At 33.8% G+C, this 16,026-nt stretch overlaps 1 protein-coding gene across 2 annotated transcripts; it reads left to right on the top strand.

Annotated features, from left to right (window-relative positions):
- The first annotated feature begins 6,224 nt into the window (after window positions 1–6,224).
- Window positions 6,225–12,561, top strand: LOC107915728 (proteinaceous RNase P 1, chloroplastic/mitochondrial). Of its 2 annotated transcripts, none has more exons than XR_005919820.1 (6): window positions 6,225–7,847; window positions 8,763–8,852; window positions 9,698–9,867; window positions 10,629–10,683; window positions 11,496–11,616; window positions 11,971–12,039. XR_005919820.1 is itself a non-coding variant. In XM_016844864.2 (6 exons), exons 1-6 carry the CDS (start codon window positions 6,669–6,671, stop codon window positions 12,360–12,362), a joined length of 1,731 nt encoding a protein of 576 aa, XP_016700353.1. In that variant the 5' UTR covers window positions 6,225–6,668; the 3' UTR covers window positions 12,363–12,561. The 2 variants fall into 2 exon arrangements, 1 of the variants encoding a protein (XP_016700353.1); XM_016844864.2 differs by lacking the exon at window positions 10,629–10,683 and adding an exon at window positions 12,261–12,561.
- The last annotated feature ends 3,465 nt before the right edge of the window (window positions 12,562–16,026 follow it).

Genomic DNA, 16,026 nt, shown 5'->3' with positions numbered 1-16,026 from the left:
AAGTGAATATTACATATAATTGTTTGCAAATTATATTTCTTTTATTGAGTTAATGACATTATGGATTTCATATTGATTTAGACAATTCTAGAAGTAAATGTCACATTACTACTTATACGTGGATACAAAGTAAAATGAATGATAATAAAATTATTAATTATCAAAATTTATATTGACATTATTAGTACAATTGAAAAGCACGTTAAAGTAAACCAGAAGTTTACTGATACAACTACATTTACTACCTGGCGTGACCAGTTGACCATCTTGGATCATATATTATGCGAAAATTAATTCATATGGACATTCATTAAAGAACCAAAAGTTTATTTAGTTTAAAGAATTTTCATGTGTTTCTTGTTCTCAATGATATATAATTGATTATTTAAAACTCGCTAGCTAAAGTTGAGATTTAGTGTCTTGCATTTCTGAAATAAATATGGGCTTATTCATCCACCGTGTGGATGATTTTGATATTATATGATTTTGGTAGATACATTTACAAAATAATCACATGTGTTATTAACTTACAACCTGTCGTTTGCGAAATTGCTTATTTAAATGATTAATTTCAAATTATACAATTAAAACAATTCATCTTGTCAATGCTGGTGAGTTTACATCCCAAGTTTTCAATAATTATTGTATGTTAATTGAGATAAAAGTTGAATATCCTGTAGCTTATGTTCACACATAAAATGATTTAGTTGAATCGTTTATCAAACGCCTCCAACTAATAGCTAGGTCATTACTTATGAGAACAAAACTCATTGTTACAGCTTGGGGATATGCTATTTTGCATGCAGTAGTACTTGTGTGCATTAGGCCAACAAGTTATAGTAAATACTACAATTGACTTTTGGTCAATAGTCAAATATTTCCCATCTTAGAATTTTTGGATCTGCGATATATATTCCAATTGCTCAACCACACACAAAGATGGGCCATCATAGGAGGTTGGGAGTATATATTGATATGAGTCTTCTTATATTATTCAATATCTTTGAGCTATTAATTCGAGATTTAGTTATGACATGATGTGTTAATTATTATGAGATAGTTTTCCCAACATTAGGGGAGAAAATTAAAAGCTGAATGAATAAAGTACTTGAAATGATTTATCATTGTCTAAGATACTCGTACAAAGCAACGTGAACCAGAAGTTCAACAGATAATTCATTTTACAAATGAATGGCCAGATTCATTTACTGGCCTAAAGAGAATTACAAATAGCTGACAATGCTCCAATATTAATTGATGTCTCAATAAGGCAAACTATTAGTGCAAAAGAAAACAATTGGAAAGAACAATAATATATAGACTTTTTCAGCACCTTTTGAGCTCTGATTCATGCAAATTTGTAGTAATTTTGTTGAAATTCATAATTTTATTATAAAATAATTAAATTGCACTTAAATTATTACCATATTGAATTTTAATTACTTTTATAATAAAATTTTCACAAATCTGGTTTATTTTCGACTGTTTTGCACAAAAGGTGAAAATTGGCTCGACAGACACCTCGAAAGGCTTGAATCGTTGGGGTAATTTGTGCATCAAGTGAATCAGGAGCAAGGCTAATTATTTTTCTCCAGCCAAGGATGGTCCAATAATGATTATTATACATACTTTATATTTAAATTTTATCCAACATTAATTGGGTTAAAAATTAATATAAGGTCTGAAGAAGAAAGTGATCCAATTGTGATAAATAAAAGAGGACTGATTCAACAAGAATGGGGCAGCCCAAACCATCCATATAGCTGACCCAATCAGCTGATTTTCACATTTGAAAAATAGCCCTTGAGCTTCTCCTGAATACCATTCAAACCCTCCACTTTTTGTGCCTTTTGCTTTTTGCCCTAAGCTAAAAATAACAAGTTTGAATCATTCAAACTTGCTCAATGCATGGCCGGAAAAGGGAGAGGGAGTGATTGATAATTCTTTGTTGTTTTTAGCAGCCCTTCCCACCTATAAATACTCCTATTCCATTCTTCATTTCACATGACTCAGTTCCCACACATCTCTTCATTTATCTATTCCGTTTCCTTTGTCCTCTTCCCTTGTCGATTCCCACTCTTGAAAAAGGGCTTGCATCCACCTTGGAGTAGCAACATTCAAATGTTCGTGATGGTCTTGAATCGACAGAACGGCGAAAAAGAAGAACAGTATACTATTCTAGCTTCAGAAAAACACTGAGATCTGTTTCCTAGTTCACTTCTCTTTAATTTTTCTCGTTTATGTTAAGATTATGAACATGAATATTTGTTGTTTTGTTGTTCTTGATTTAATTAAAATGACTTAAATTTAATTCATGTTAGATTGATTGCATTATGTTCGCTTAGATTATTGAAATCATGTTTGTGTTGTTCAATTAAATAAAAGCATGTCTATGTTATACTTGCATTATAATTGTAAGGTAACAAATGAATTAATTATTAATCGAATTGAAATTGTAGTTAATTGACACAGTATTTAAGTGATGCATGTTTAATCTTCTAAGGTAGTTGAAGGTTAAATTAGTGACGATATTAAATGGTACATTAGCCTTGCATAACTTGCAAGATTTTTGTGATTAAATTGTTTCAATATAGGACTATGTGGTTACTTCACTTAATCTTATACTTGCTTATGAAATTGATTAATTGTTTGAGTTGATATTGAAATATGTTCAAGATATTAATTGGTTTCGTAAGTTTGTATGTGCATTAGTTAGCAAAATACCAAATTGCCGTGAAATTATTCGTAACAACATGAGCATGAGTTTAGTAATTTTGAGTTAAGGAATGTAATTGATCTAACACATTTATGTCATCTTGATTTAAACCAATCTTTTAGAAATTGTGCATTGGATTATTTTACTTTTTATTTACTTAGTTAAATTAGCTTCAGTTTTTAGATCACTTATTCAAATCAACTATTGTTTTCACCACCAACTTTTTTTTTACGTTTCATAAATATTTTCTTTCAAAGTCCATGTGGGTACGATAACTTGACATTTACTTGTCACTTTATTACTTGATACGATTGTGTACACTTGCACATTTTCATCATTACAAGCTTTTGGCGCTGTTGCTGGGGATTGTTTTAAAAGATACTATTTGTGAAATTGTTAATTTTGCATTTTGGTTGATTTTTCTTTTTAATTTTAATTTAATCATATTTTCTATGATTGTTTCAGGTGTTTATGAGTATTGATTGAATTATCGACATACTCTCTATAGATCCTGAAATTGAAAGGACTTTTTGACAAAGAAGAAGACAAGCAGTTTAAAGAAGGACCGAATAGATGAACTTTGAAAATCAGAATCAAGGAAACGGAGCAAAAAATGCTCAAAATCCTATCCTTATTATTGATGATAGGGATAGAGCTTTAAGACAGTATGCTATGTTGTTGTTTCACGAGCTTAATCCGAGCATTAAGAGACTCAGAATCGAGGCACAACAATTTGAGCTAAAGCTAGTCATGTTCTATATGCTTCAGACAGTGGGCCAATTCAGTGGAATGCCTACTGAAGACCCTCATATTCACTTAAGATTGTTTATGGAAGTGAGCAATTTTTTCAAATTAATTGGAGTACCCCAAGATGCACTATGATTAAAGTTGTTCCTATATTCACTAAGGGACAGAGCTCAAGCTTGGTTGAACTCGTTGCCACTAGATTCCATTACCATATGGCAAGAGTTAGTAGAAAGATTCCTTATGAAGTATTTCCCACCTAGCAAGAATGCTAAGTAGCGGAATAAAATTACTTCCTTCCAACAGATGGATGACGAGTCTTTGTATAAGGCATGGGAAATATTTAAAGAACTATTATGAAAGTGCCCTCATTCCCGCATTCTGTCTAATTAAAGACATTCTATAACAGTCTCAATGCTCATATGAGGATGGTTGTAGACACTTCTGCTAATGGTGCTTTCCTTTTTAAGTATTATAATGAGGCTTATGAAATCATTGAGAGGATGCCAACAACAATTACCAATGGCCAACCAATTAAGTAGCTTCAAGACGAGTCACAAGAATACATAAAGTGGATGCTCTCACTTCACTCGTATCTCAGGTATCTTCGATTTCCTCAATGATTAAAAACTTTACTACTAATGGGTTTAATAATTTTGCAGCCCAGTCACAGAATCAATTTGAAAATGTAGCATGTGTTTATTATGGGGAATGGAACTCGTTTGAAAAATGCATAGGAAACCCAAAATCTGTTTATTACATAGGTAACTAGAACTAGAACCGAGGAAGGCAATGACTGCAATCCAATTTCAATAACCCATCCTGGCCAAACCACCCGAATTTCTCTTGGATTAACCAAGGGGTTGGACCTAATAACACTTTTGCACAACCTAGATCAACCCAACCACCTGTATTTACCTAACAAGTTCAGAAACCAACTTAAGTTAAACCTTCCAATAGCATAGAGAACTTATTGAAGGTATACATGGCAAAGAATGACACAACTTTAAGGAATTTGAAGAATCAAATGAGTCAACTTGCTACTGAACTTAAGAACCGACCACAAAGTGATTTGCCTAATGATATTGGCCTCTCCTATTTAAACCAACCATTGATTCTCGCCAAGAGCATCAAATTTAGAGCCTTCACCTACACCACCTTGATTTTCACTTGATTTATCCCCATACTTCTCCCTTTCTGCTGTTTCTAGCGTTCGACTATCATCTACAACTCGTAATCTTTTTCTTTTACCATTTGTTACAAATCTCGAGGAACTTGTTTTTCCAACACTGGCGCATTAACAGAAGGCTATTCCATCGACGATAGGGCTGAAAGGCCGTTTCTTCAGGCATAAGTCGATCCTGTGACCATAAAGCCCACATCTGAAACATATGTTCGGTAAAGATTCGTACTCTACCCTCTGTATACGTCCATTAATTCTAACTTTAAAAGCCAAGGGTTTTCAAAGGTTTACACAAATGACCATTCTTGCGAATTTTCCCATTTTTGCACTATCATTATTCTCATCAATTCTGACTATTGATCCAATGGCCTGCCCAATAACTTTAAGGAGAAAACTCGAATAGTAGGTTTTTGAAACACCAGACAAACAAACCCACACAACTTGGATGCCCACCTCAACCTGTGTCGTCGAGAAATCTGGTGACCAATGCCTCACTGTCAAGTACTGCCCAAAAATCACCCATGGCCTATTAGTCAACACCTTGTTATAGTCTTCTTCATCATTAAAGCGAGCTAGGTAGTAATCGTTTTCAAAATCTATGAGTTGGAATGAGCACTTGGTTCTCCATAACATCGTGACCCTATTCAACAGGGCATTGAAAGCAATCTTTCTTCCCTAGAGTTTAATAATGATCGTTTTGGCCATCTTTCTCTCAATGAAATCTTATATCTTGTTAGAGAACATAACCAATAGGATCCCATCGACCAACTTAGTTCGTACACCCCCTTCTTGAATCTCAAAATCCTCTAACATCTGCAATGAATCATTTGAGTTCGACAATCCCATCAGTATATTCTTATAAGTTGCCTTCGGCACAGCAACCTCCAACACCTTCTTTCCATCCCCATCCACAGTCGGGTCATTAGTGTCAGCCGACAATTCTGGTTGTCGTCTAACTTTTTCAGTGATTCAACCAACGCCTAAGTTTGAGACATCAATAATGGCCCCAACCACAAAATCCGTTACGGTCAACGCTTCGCTCATCAAAAGATAATAACCTAAACCTCGATTTTCTAACAATCTTTGTTTATTATAATAATATTTAAATTGTTAAATAAGTTGACATATTTTAACTATGTTCACCAATTTGAATAACAATTATTACTTTACTCTAAATACAATAATTAAAAATATTTATTTAAAAACTAATGGACCAATATCACATTTTTTTCATTTTAAATATATATTTTATTATTTATAAGATTTATCACATATATAAATAAGTGTTTTAATTTTACTAAAATAATTAAATAAAAATTTACTAGAATTTTGATTCTATTAAAAAACTTTTATTAAATAAATTTATAAATAAAGTAATTGGCAATCTACATTAAACACATAAGAATAATCCCTATCTAAACCTACATAAGACATAAAAATACAGGAACATCTATATTGTTATTTTCTCAGTAATGTCGATAAATGAAATTTTTAATAAAAGTAGATTTTAATAATTTATTAATTTTTAATAAAAGAGGTACTTTTTAATGGAATTGTATAAATCAAATTATATTTTATCTTGTCTAAAGCTAGGCAACAATTATTTTTCTGTGACAATGGCCGGATAATGGGCTTGTAAAAGCTTATCCTAGCTTGCTTCTTTCTTCTTCTTCTTCCCTCTAAATTCACCCTCTAGACGCCTCTCTCCACCCGAGAATCCTAACTTCCTCCGGCCGCCACCTTCAGCCACCTACCGCCGATTGTAGCCAGCGTATTTGTCTTCATCACCTTATCCCTCTCAAATTCCTAGAGTTTCGCTTTTTCTTGCCCTGTAAATATACTACTTCTGGCACGCTTGGTGCCAGCCCGACCATTTTTTTTCTCCTTTTCAATTATTTCATCGAACAGTTTACAGGCATCCATGTAGACCACCAAAACGCAATGGTGTTCGCGCTATAATAGTTTTTTGTGTCATTCACTTCGTTCCTCCTTCTATAAATTTGTCATTTTTGAAAACAAAAAGTGATGTTAAAGGTAAACCCTTTTGGCCCTTCACTCTCAATGTTTAATAAAATCCCATTTTCTTTACTTTATCGGCGTGGTTTCCGGCGCGCTTTTCGCATCTTTGAGGCTGGCCATTGTAATTCATTTGCCAAACCTGTTAGTATTGCGAACGTTAATGTAAATTTCTTTGCTGTTGATAAAACAAGAAACTTATCTGCGGTTGCTACTGCTAAGAAATCAGGCTTGAATGCGTCTAGTAGTAGTAGTAGAACTAATGAAATGACCAACAAAGCAAAGAAGAAAGCACGAATGGAATCACCTGAGTTTCTGCTTAAAATTAAGCTTGATATGTGCTCGAAGCACGGCAAACTTGAGGAAGCGCTTCGTTTGTATGATGAAAGCATCAGTAACGGGGTTAGTCTGAATCTGCACCATTACAATATGTTGCTTTATTTGTGTGCTCGTGAAGCGAGTGGAGATGGGAGTCAGTTGAATGAGTTGAAGGAATTAGGACTGAAGAGGGGTTTTGAGATTTTTCAGAAAATGGTTGGAGATGAAGTTTCTCCCAATGAGACTACTTTTACAAGCATGGCAAGGTTGGCAGTAGCAAGGGAAGACCCGGATATGGCTTTTGAATTGGTGAAGCAGATGAAGAGTCTTGGAATCCCGCCGAGACTAAGGTCATACGGGCCGGCTTTGCTTGGATTCTGCGAGAAAGGGAATGCAGAGAAAGCATATGAAGTGGATGCTTATATGTTTGAATCAGGGGTGACGCCTGAGGAGCCTGAGCTCTCAGCTCTTCTGAAAGTTAGCATCAATACGAAGAAGGCCGACAAGGTGTATGAGATGTTGCAAAGATTGCGAGCCTCAGTGAGGCAAGTCTCGGAATCAACCCTTCAAGTTGTTGAGGATTGGTTTAAATCAAAGGATGCTGCAAGTGTTGGGGCTGAAAAATGGGATGTGAAGCAGATAAAGGAAGCAGTTATAGGAGGAGGAGGAGGGTGGCATGGGCTAGGGTGGCTTGGAAGTGGGAGATGGAGGGTGGTGAGGACTGAAATGACTGAGAATGGTGTGTGTCGTTCCTGTGGTGAGAAGCTTGTTTGTATTGATATTGATCCAAAAGAGACGGAGAATTTTGCTGCTAAATTAACTGAGTTGGCATGCAGTAAAGAGGTTAGAGCTGATTTTGTTCAGTTCCAGGTAAGTCTTTAAACTCTATTGTTTTCTAGTTTCTGATATAACAACTTTGAGAAATTGGGAGTTTCTGTTGCTAGTTGTTGTAAGTATTGCAAATGCATTGTTGTCTTATCCTGTGATGCCATTTAAACTTTTAAGTTTTGGCATTTAAAATCTACTGGATAGGGATGTGCATTTTTGTTAATTTTAAACACTGTTGGAGAGAAGAACAAGTTCATGCCATAACCTTTGGGTGTGTTCTTTTGATTTGTGCGCGCGTGTGTGTGTTTGTGTATGTAAGTATGTATGCATGTATGTATGTAACGAAGGGACTTTTAGGTTATTTATACTGGTTAGTCTGTTAATTTAATTAGTAACAGGGATTATAGGCTATAGAAGCTTATGTTACTTCAGTTTCAGTTGTGTTATGTAAATGATGAATGATGAACTTAATTAAGAGATTTTATTATAGGGATTTTATCCTTGATTCTCTCCTTTTGCCCCTTGTTCTCATCCAATTCCCAGCCTGTCTTTTTGTCTCCCATCCCTTGTTTCTCTTGCTTACCCTTCTCCAATACTAAGTCACTTTTCCTCTGTGGTAGCTGATTGAGTGCTTTATATATTACACTTTTTCATGAATGTAAAGCTGTAATTTTCTGTTCTGTACTGGAAAAACCAGAATTGTTTCAAAATTTGGCATGCCAGTTTTGTAATGTTGTGAACAAATCTAATAACATTTAGAGGTGATCGCGTTTCATTTTTAGTCCTCAGCTTGCTACATATAGCATAACTTATTAGTGAGTTTCCTCTGGTTTTCTGATGCGACTTACCTTTTTCTGATGCCATTGCATACTTCTGTATGCTTTTGGCAAGTGATTCATATTTACATCAAGTGGTTCTCAATGATAACATAACTGATTAGAAAGTGCACTGATCCAGGAGTGGTTGCAGCAGCATGGACCATTTGATGCAGTTGTAGATGGTGCAAATGTGGCTCTCATCAACTCAGAAGCTTTCAATTTGAACCAGGTAAGGGGGGCTATTGCAAGAAGATGTGATTTATGTTAAGCAAGACAGATCATGGATTTAGGTCATCTGTCTCAAATATTTGGCCAGGCCTCTGCCCCAAAAACGAAATATTTCCATGTCATCATCCCCATTTCTTTGTTGAAGTATTTGTGTATTTTATCTTAAATCAAGTCAAGTCAAGTCAAATTAAATGAAATAAATTGTTTTACATTAAGTCATAGATAATTATCAATCAGGATAGTGTCCAAATTGTTTTTCTCCCCTGAAAATTATGTTTTCATAACAAAGAATAAAGGTAGTCTCAAAAAGTTCTTATATATCTTGCTAGATTATCTTGCTTCTCTACTGAAAACAAATCATGTTGCATGTTTAATGCTACCATGAACAATGAATTTTGGTCAGTATATACTCTTTTATAATAGATGAATGATTTTGTTTCACTTACCATTAAAAGTAAAAGTTGACTTCACACTTCTAAAATTTGATTATTTTTGCTATAATTTTGTTGATAAATTATATATTTTAGAACAAGATCTTGATACCTGTACTTGCTATATTTCCTAATTATTTCAAGTAGAAGTGTTGGATGTATGTTGCATATTTGTACTAGGATCAATTTAGATGTTACCTTAATTGATGATTATGTTTCTTAATCAATTAATCTATTTTTGTTTTTTTTTAAATTGAGGCTAAACCAGTTATGAGTCTGATTAAAGAGAAGCATATGGATTGGTACCTGGCATTATATTACATAAGAACAGAGGTCGAGAGAAATAATCATGACAGATGATTACTGATGCAAGACATAAATCTATGATGTCTTTAACAGTTATTTGTGGTTGTAGCTTAAAAATGTTGTAAATAAATTACAACAAATGAGTCCAACAAAAAGGTCTCCACTTATTATTTTGCATCGAAGTCGGATTGCACGGGATCCTAATAACAGGAAGTGGTTAGAGAGGTGGCAAAGGGCTGGGGTGCTTTATGCTACTCCTTACGGATCAAATGATGATTGGTAAGTTCTTGTTTCATATTCTCAAATGTAGAAACTCCCAATATATTCCCCTTAAATGGTCATTTTCTTTTTTGTATTTCAATTTCAATTTCTGTTTTTTTTTCTTTTACTTTTCCTTGATCTGTTTTTTTGGGGCCCCGGGGGGGGGGGTCAATGCAAGTGCATGTATTTTCATGTAAATTACCTTGAAAATATGCACTTCATCAAATCTGCAATTAGATTTCCCCTCTCTTCCCCATGCATTGCCCATCTTTTTCCCTTCCATCTCCATTTCTCTTTATGTCTTCCTTCATCCAGTATCATCAACATTTATGACCCTTAGCTTAGTGATATTGCAAACAATTGTGGCTCTGCTTTCCATTCAATTTCAGTCTTATATACCTTACAGATATTCATTGTGTAATCAGAACCACATCTTATCAATTAATGAACTATCAATTTATGTGACAACCGTAGCTATGTTGCTTTTAATTGATTATTCTACCTTGTTACCTTTTGGGTGATGTCTTGGAGGCAGCTATTAGACACATCAAAGTTTAGTTGTTATGCTCTTCTTGTGTTTTATAATAAGTCTTAAGCTAATGGAAACAACTTAGAAAGAAATGCCAAATTATTTAAGTGACTTGCTAATTTTGAAGTTGACTGGAATCATTTTGGTTAAATTTATTGGTTTGAATGCTAATCCAATCGTTTGTAAATGAAAATGAAAAGGGGAAAAAATTGTTCATTTGCAAAAATAAACTTTAGGTTTTTTTGATTAGCACCAATTGAAGACTTGCTGAGGTCTACTGATGGGATTGAAGCAAAAGTTAAATTGTAAGCTCATTTACTTGCAGGCTACTTTTGGGCCTATTTATTATTGAGACATTTACTTTATGGAGTATCCATTCCATTTGATTTTGTTAAAATGAATTGCGTCAATAGGTTTAGAGTGTTTTTATATAGTTCAGAACATATTTATGCTTTTGTATCTATGCTCTAATTGATTTTTAGAAGTATCCTCCATCGCTAATGCTTTAAAACCTTGCTATGATATTCATAGATTAAACTTTTAATTTCAAATGCTTATACCTCAGAACATTGAGGTAATGTCTAAACTAACACAGGTAATGCATTCTACTTATGGCGTTATTGTATTAAACTTTTGGTGATAGACAGCAATGGCGTGAATTGATTATGGTTCTGGCTTAGCCCAAACAATTGTGTTAGATTTGTAGGACAAAGCTTTACTTAAATATAGTATGCATTTTTTTTCTTAAATAAAACACACCATGTCAAAGTCATAAAAGTAATTTGGAAATTTAGTTATTAGCTATTCATTGGTTATAATTTCAAAAATATGTTTATGTTTATTTTCTTTTCATAAACTTATTGCTACATGTATCAAACTAGGAGCAAACCAACTAACATATACTAGAAAGATGTTTTCTATACATGAAGAGTTGATTGCTGTGTTTGATTTTGGTGATGGTTTAGTTTTAAAATTTGATTGAAATAGGTTGGCCCTTGAACTTATGGATTGAATGTTGAAACTTTCCTAGTAAATACTGATATATAATACTGAAAACTCACATAAACAAAATCTTGTACTATGGGAAGTGTTGACAATTGAATGCTTATTTTTGTAGGTATTGGCTATATGCTGCTGTTAGTTGCAAGTGTTTACTAGTGACAAATGATGAAATGAGGGACCACTTGTTCCAGTTATTAGGGAATTCCTTTTTTCCAAGATGGGAAGAGAAGCATCAGGTATTCTCTCTCTCGCTCTCTTCATGTTGTCTTCTATATTTCAGTGCACCCTTTGTGAAACTACCTTCACACACACTTTAGGTGGTTATTATAGTCAGAGAAGCAGCAATCAATTGTTGAAAAGAAATCCCTAAATATAAGAATTAGGAGCCTAGATGGTCCATGTAGCCACTCTTAAGAATGACTTTCAGTAGGTATGGATTTGAATCTGACCACTTAGAACCCCTTCTATATTGTATAGCTATTGGCAATTTCAAGATTAATTGGTAAGAATGACATATATTTAACCAACAATCTCATTTATTAACCTTTGTAAAAAAAGGAAATAATGTTCATTTTCTTGATAATTTGTAGGTTCGGTTATCTATGACGAGGACTGGTCTTGTGCTTCGTATGCCACCCCCATATTCAATTGTTATTCAGGTGAGAGAGACTGGTTAAATCCTTGGGTTTCACTGGATATTTCATGCTTTAAGATGCCATGTTTCTATTGGTTAAGGAAACAAAGTAATTAACTCTTATTTGATGTATGATATTATGAAGAACTTATTATATTTAACATTAAAACCTTAGTAGCAACCAAATAAAATATACTTATGGATTTATTATATTTTCATATTAAAAGTTTGTTAATTTCAATGTAGGAATCGGAAAGTGGTAGTTGGCACGTTTCTAGCATAGCAGACGATGATCTTTTGACTCCAAGACAATGGCTGTGTGGTTGTAGAAGCAAGAAAACGCCATGATTGCACTTGAACAAGCAAGTGGAAAATCTGAAAGAGGGAAACATGTATTTTATTCTTTTGAAGGTTAGATGCTGCAATTTAACATAATTTTTTTAATGTATTTTGATGTTTCCAAATTCATGTTCTAATAAATATTATTGTAAAACTAGAAAAAAGAATAATGGAAGGATTTTGACTGAGAAAATATTTATTATGAATATATTACAAGTTTTATACAAGATTGTTTTTTCTTTTAAATTTTTTATTATTATTTTTGCATAAAGAATATTGTAATATGGATATTGACATTTAAAACTTTGGACTTGCATAATGCAAATACATTTTTTGTTACAGTCATTTGGACTAAACATTAAGCTAAAAACAAAATGAATGAGTGTGTTTTTGTCTATGTGCAAGGTTTAGATAGGAATTATTCTTATTTATTTAACGTAGATTGCCAATTACTTTATTTATAAATTTATTTAATAATTTTTAATAGCATCAAAATTGGGCAAAATACAAGTAAAATCCCTTTTTTTTTCAAAATTTACCGAAATGGGCCCGGTAAATAATTATTTACCGGAATGGACCATTTTCCCTTAAAACATGTCTACGTCAACGCGATGTCAGGGTACGTGACAAGAAAACGCGTCCTCAAGGGCGCGTTTTGTCCACGTGGACAGAAAGCGCGCTGATGTGGAAGCGTTTTGTTGCCACGTCAGCGCGTCCCAAGGGACGCGTTTTCCCTGCGCGTGAACAGTGCCAACGGTCATTTTTTTGACTGTTGGCTCCCCCCAACGGTAAAAAAAAAACTATAAAAACCCCCCCACCCCTTCAATTTTTTTTACAAATTAATCATTTCTCAATTTCCTCTCAAATTGCTCTCAATTTCCTTCCAAATTTCTCTCAAATCCATATTTAATCTCAATTTGCTCTCAATTTCCTCTTAAATTTCTCTTAAATCCCTATTTTTAATTTTTAATTTTTTTTAAATCGTAAAAATTTGTACGAATTTAGCAATGGCCGGAGATTTGATTCGTCTTGATAACAAGCACATATCCGTCGAACAAATAAAAATGGTAAGTGTTAAATTTATTTTTTAAATATTATTTAAGATTTTTTTATTTATGCATTTTTAAATAATTATTAATTTATTATTTGTTATAAAAGTCTGTAGATCGGATATTGGAATGTTATATCCGAAATATGCATGGTCCTCCATTAGCGTTGGTAGAGAATTACCTGCGGGAAGCAGGTTTTTGGCACGTGGCGCGGTAGGCCGGGGATGCAAGTTGGACCTGAAACTTATTAGTGCGTTGGTTGAGAGGTGGAGACCTGAGACGCACACATTCCATCTTCCATGTGGAGAGTGCACTATCACTTTGGAAGATGTCAATCTGCAATTGGGATTGCCGGTGGACGTGTTGGATCGACGGCACCCCTACGGCGCAGCGAAAAAAAAATTAAAATCGGCGACCCTAACCATAGATCCATGTGTGAGGAACGAATCGGGGTGATCAAGGTTACGAATTTACCTAATGTTTATTCAGAGTAGACAGCAACACCTCAACAACAAGTAGTCTGATCTGCTGTCGAACCAAAACCGCAATCTATCGTGATCCCGGTCTCTACGTAATCCACCCAGTTGACTATGAACGGAAGGAATCCCCAAAACAATTTTGAGAGTTATTTTTCTTATGCGGCTGCTAGACTCAAACAAAGAAAAACGTGATGATTTATATCCTTTTGTTTTTTAGGGTTTTTTAAGAATTAAATAAATATGATAATATTTTAAACCGAAAATTATAATTACATTAATTATAATATAAGTTCGGTAAACCATATATTTATTTGAATTCTTATGCTAACCAAATTCATGTCCTCACTATACGTACAACAACCTTGGACATAATGTGTTGGAAATTTGATTACCGAATTAAATTAATTCTATAATTAATTTAATTCAAGCGACCCCAAAAACAATACCAACTATGGTATATTCCGTTCATTTCAACTATAGGGTGTGACCCTGTAGATTCTTGTAACGTTAGCAGTAACACTAGAACGATTCTAATGCTACGAACAATGAGTGGCATCTAGCAATGCATCATTGCTACCTAAGTCACAAGAGATCATGATTCGACATAACCTTTTTATGATTAACCTTTTATGCAATAATCCTTAAGTCCTTTATCTCTGGATTGGACACAAGTCATGGAATAGTCACACTTGCATTGTCCATTCCATGTTCCTTGATCTCTTAAGCAGACTACGATATACAAATAAGTATGACATCTAATATCAACTTATTTGAGCATGGCCATGCATTTCTAGTCTTACTTAATCAAGTGGCCTAAGATATTACTCCCATTATGTAGGAGGGACTTATCCTATATCGACCAACCATATCCCTCTACATAGATTGTGGTATATCCAACATCAGTCTTTATAGAACAACCAGTTACGGTGTACGTTTGACTGTATCAAAATATACAACTCACGATGTTGGGATTATGATGATCTCAAGTCTGAGGATCATATAAATATTAATCATTATGAGTAATGTCGTGACAATTACATAATAATCCAAGAAACATACTCATAACGGGTCAGTCCAATATGTTGTTCTCTAACACACATATTCATGTAATGATTCTGACATTCCATATCAATGACAACTCTTTATCATCAATCAACTACACGTTAGTCTTAATGCATTATCGTTTTCCTATCCAACAATAATACTTGACTAATGAACTTTTAAGAATAATCATATTATTCTCAGGGCATTATTATAAAACAGTTTATTTATATACACAGAAAAGAAACTGAAATAATAATGGTAACGCCTTATATTAATAAACATGATAAATCAAGTATGTTATTACAACCATCTCATGATTGATCTTTGGGCATACTCTAACAGGACGGGTACCCAGTCACCAGGTCTGTTCAATCTGGCGATTGGGGAGCGGTGTGCTACGAGCTTTTGGACGCTATTCCGGAGAAAATTAACGGAGGTCGGATCGAGATGGGCTGGTTACGAGACACATTCCCAGATCCGGATGATGATTCAACCGAAGTAGAAAAATCCGGATGATGATGATTCAATCGAGATGGGCTGGGGAGCGCTTATGTGGCAGCAAAACGCGCCCTTGAGGGAGCGATTTATGTCCACGTAGGCAAAACGCGCCTTCAGGGATGCGTTTTTCTACCACGTCCCCTGACATCGCGCTGACGTGGATGCACTTTCGGGGAAACGGACCATTCCGGTAAATAATAAAATACCGGGCCCATTTTGGTAAAATTTTTAAAAAATGGGCTTTTAATGGTGTTTTGCCCATCAAAATTCTTATTTTCTTATCAAGTAAATTTTTTTATCTAATTATTTTAGTAAAATTAAAACTCTTACTTTTATATATAATGAATGTTGCAAAAATGAAAATGTTAGTAAAATAATGAACAAATGTAATAGGGGTGCATTAGTTAAATAATATATTTTTAATTATTGTATTTAGAGTTATTATTCAAATTGTTTAATATAATTAAAATATATTAATTTATTTAACAATTTAAATATTATTGTTTATAATTAAAATATTTTTACTATATTCAGTGCAAAATATAGATTACTTTATATCAATAATAGAAAGCAATATTATTCAAAATAATAAATAATAAACAT

This window comes from Gossypium hirsutum, chromosome D10 (genome assembly GCF_007990345.1).
Source record: "Gossypium hirsutum isolate 1008001.06 chromosome D10, Gossypium_hirsutum_v2.1, whole genome shotgun sequence".
Classification (NCBI taxonomy): domain Eukaryota; kingdom Viridiplantae; phylum Streptophyta; class Magnoliopsida; order Malvales; family Malvaceae; genus Gossypium; species Gossypium hirsutum.
Note: the sequence above shows the minus strand (reverse complement) of the source record. Positions and strands in the feature narration are given on the sequence as shown.

Bases quoted from the DNA above. Each gene is read 5' to 3' on its own strand.
- LOC107915728 (XM_016844864.2), top strand. From the start codon at position 6,669: ATGTTAAAGGTAAACCCTTTTGGCCCTTCACTCTCAATGTTTAATAAA. The intron at 8,853-9,697 runs GTAAGGGGGGCT...TTGTGGTTGTAG, and splicing joins AAGCTTTCAATTTGAACCAG to CTTAAAAATGTTGTAAATAA. The intron at 11,617-11,970 runs GTATTCTCTCTC...GATAATTTGTAG, and splicing joins GATGGGAAGAGAAGCATCAG to GTTCGGTTATCTATGACGAG.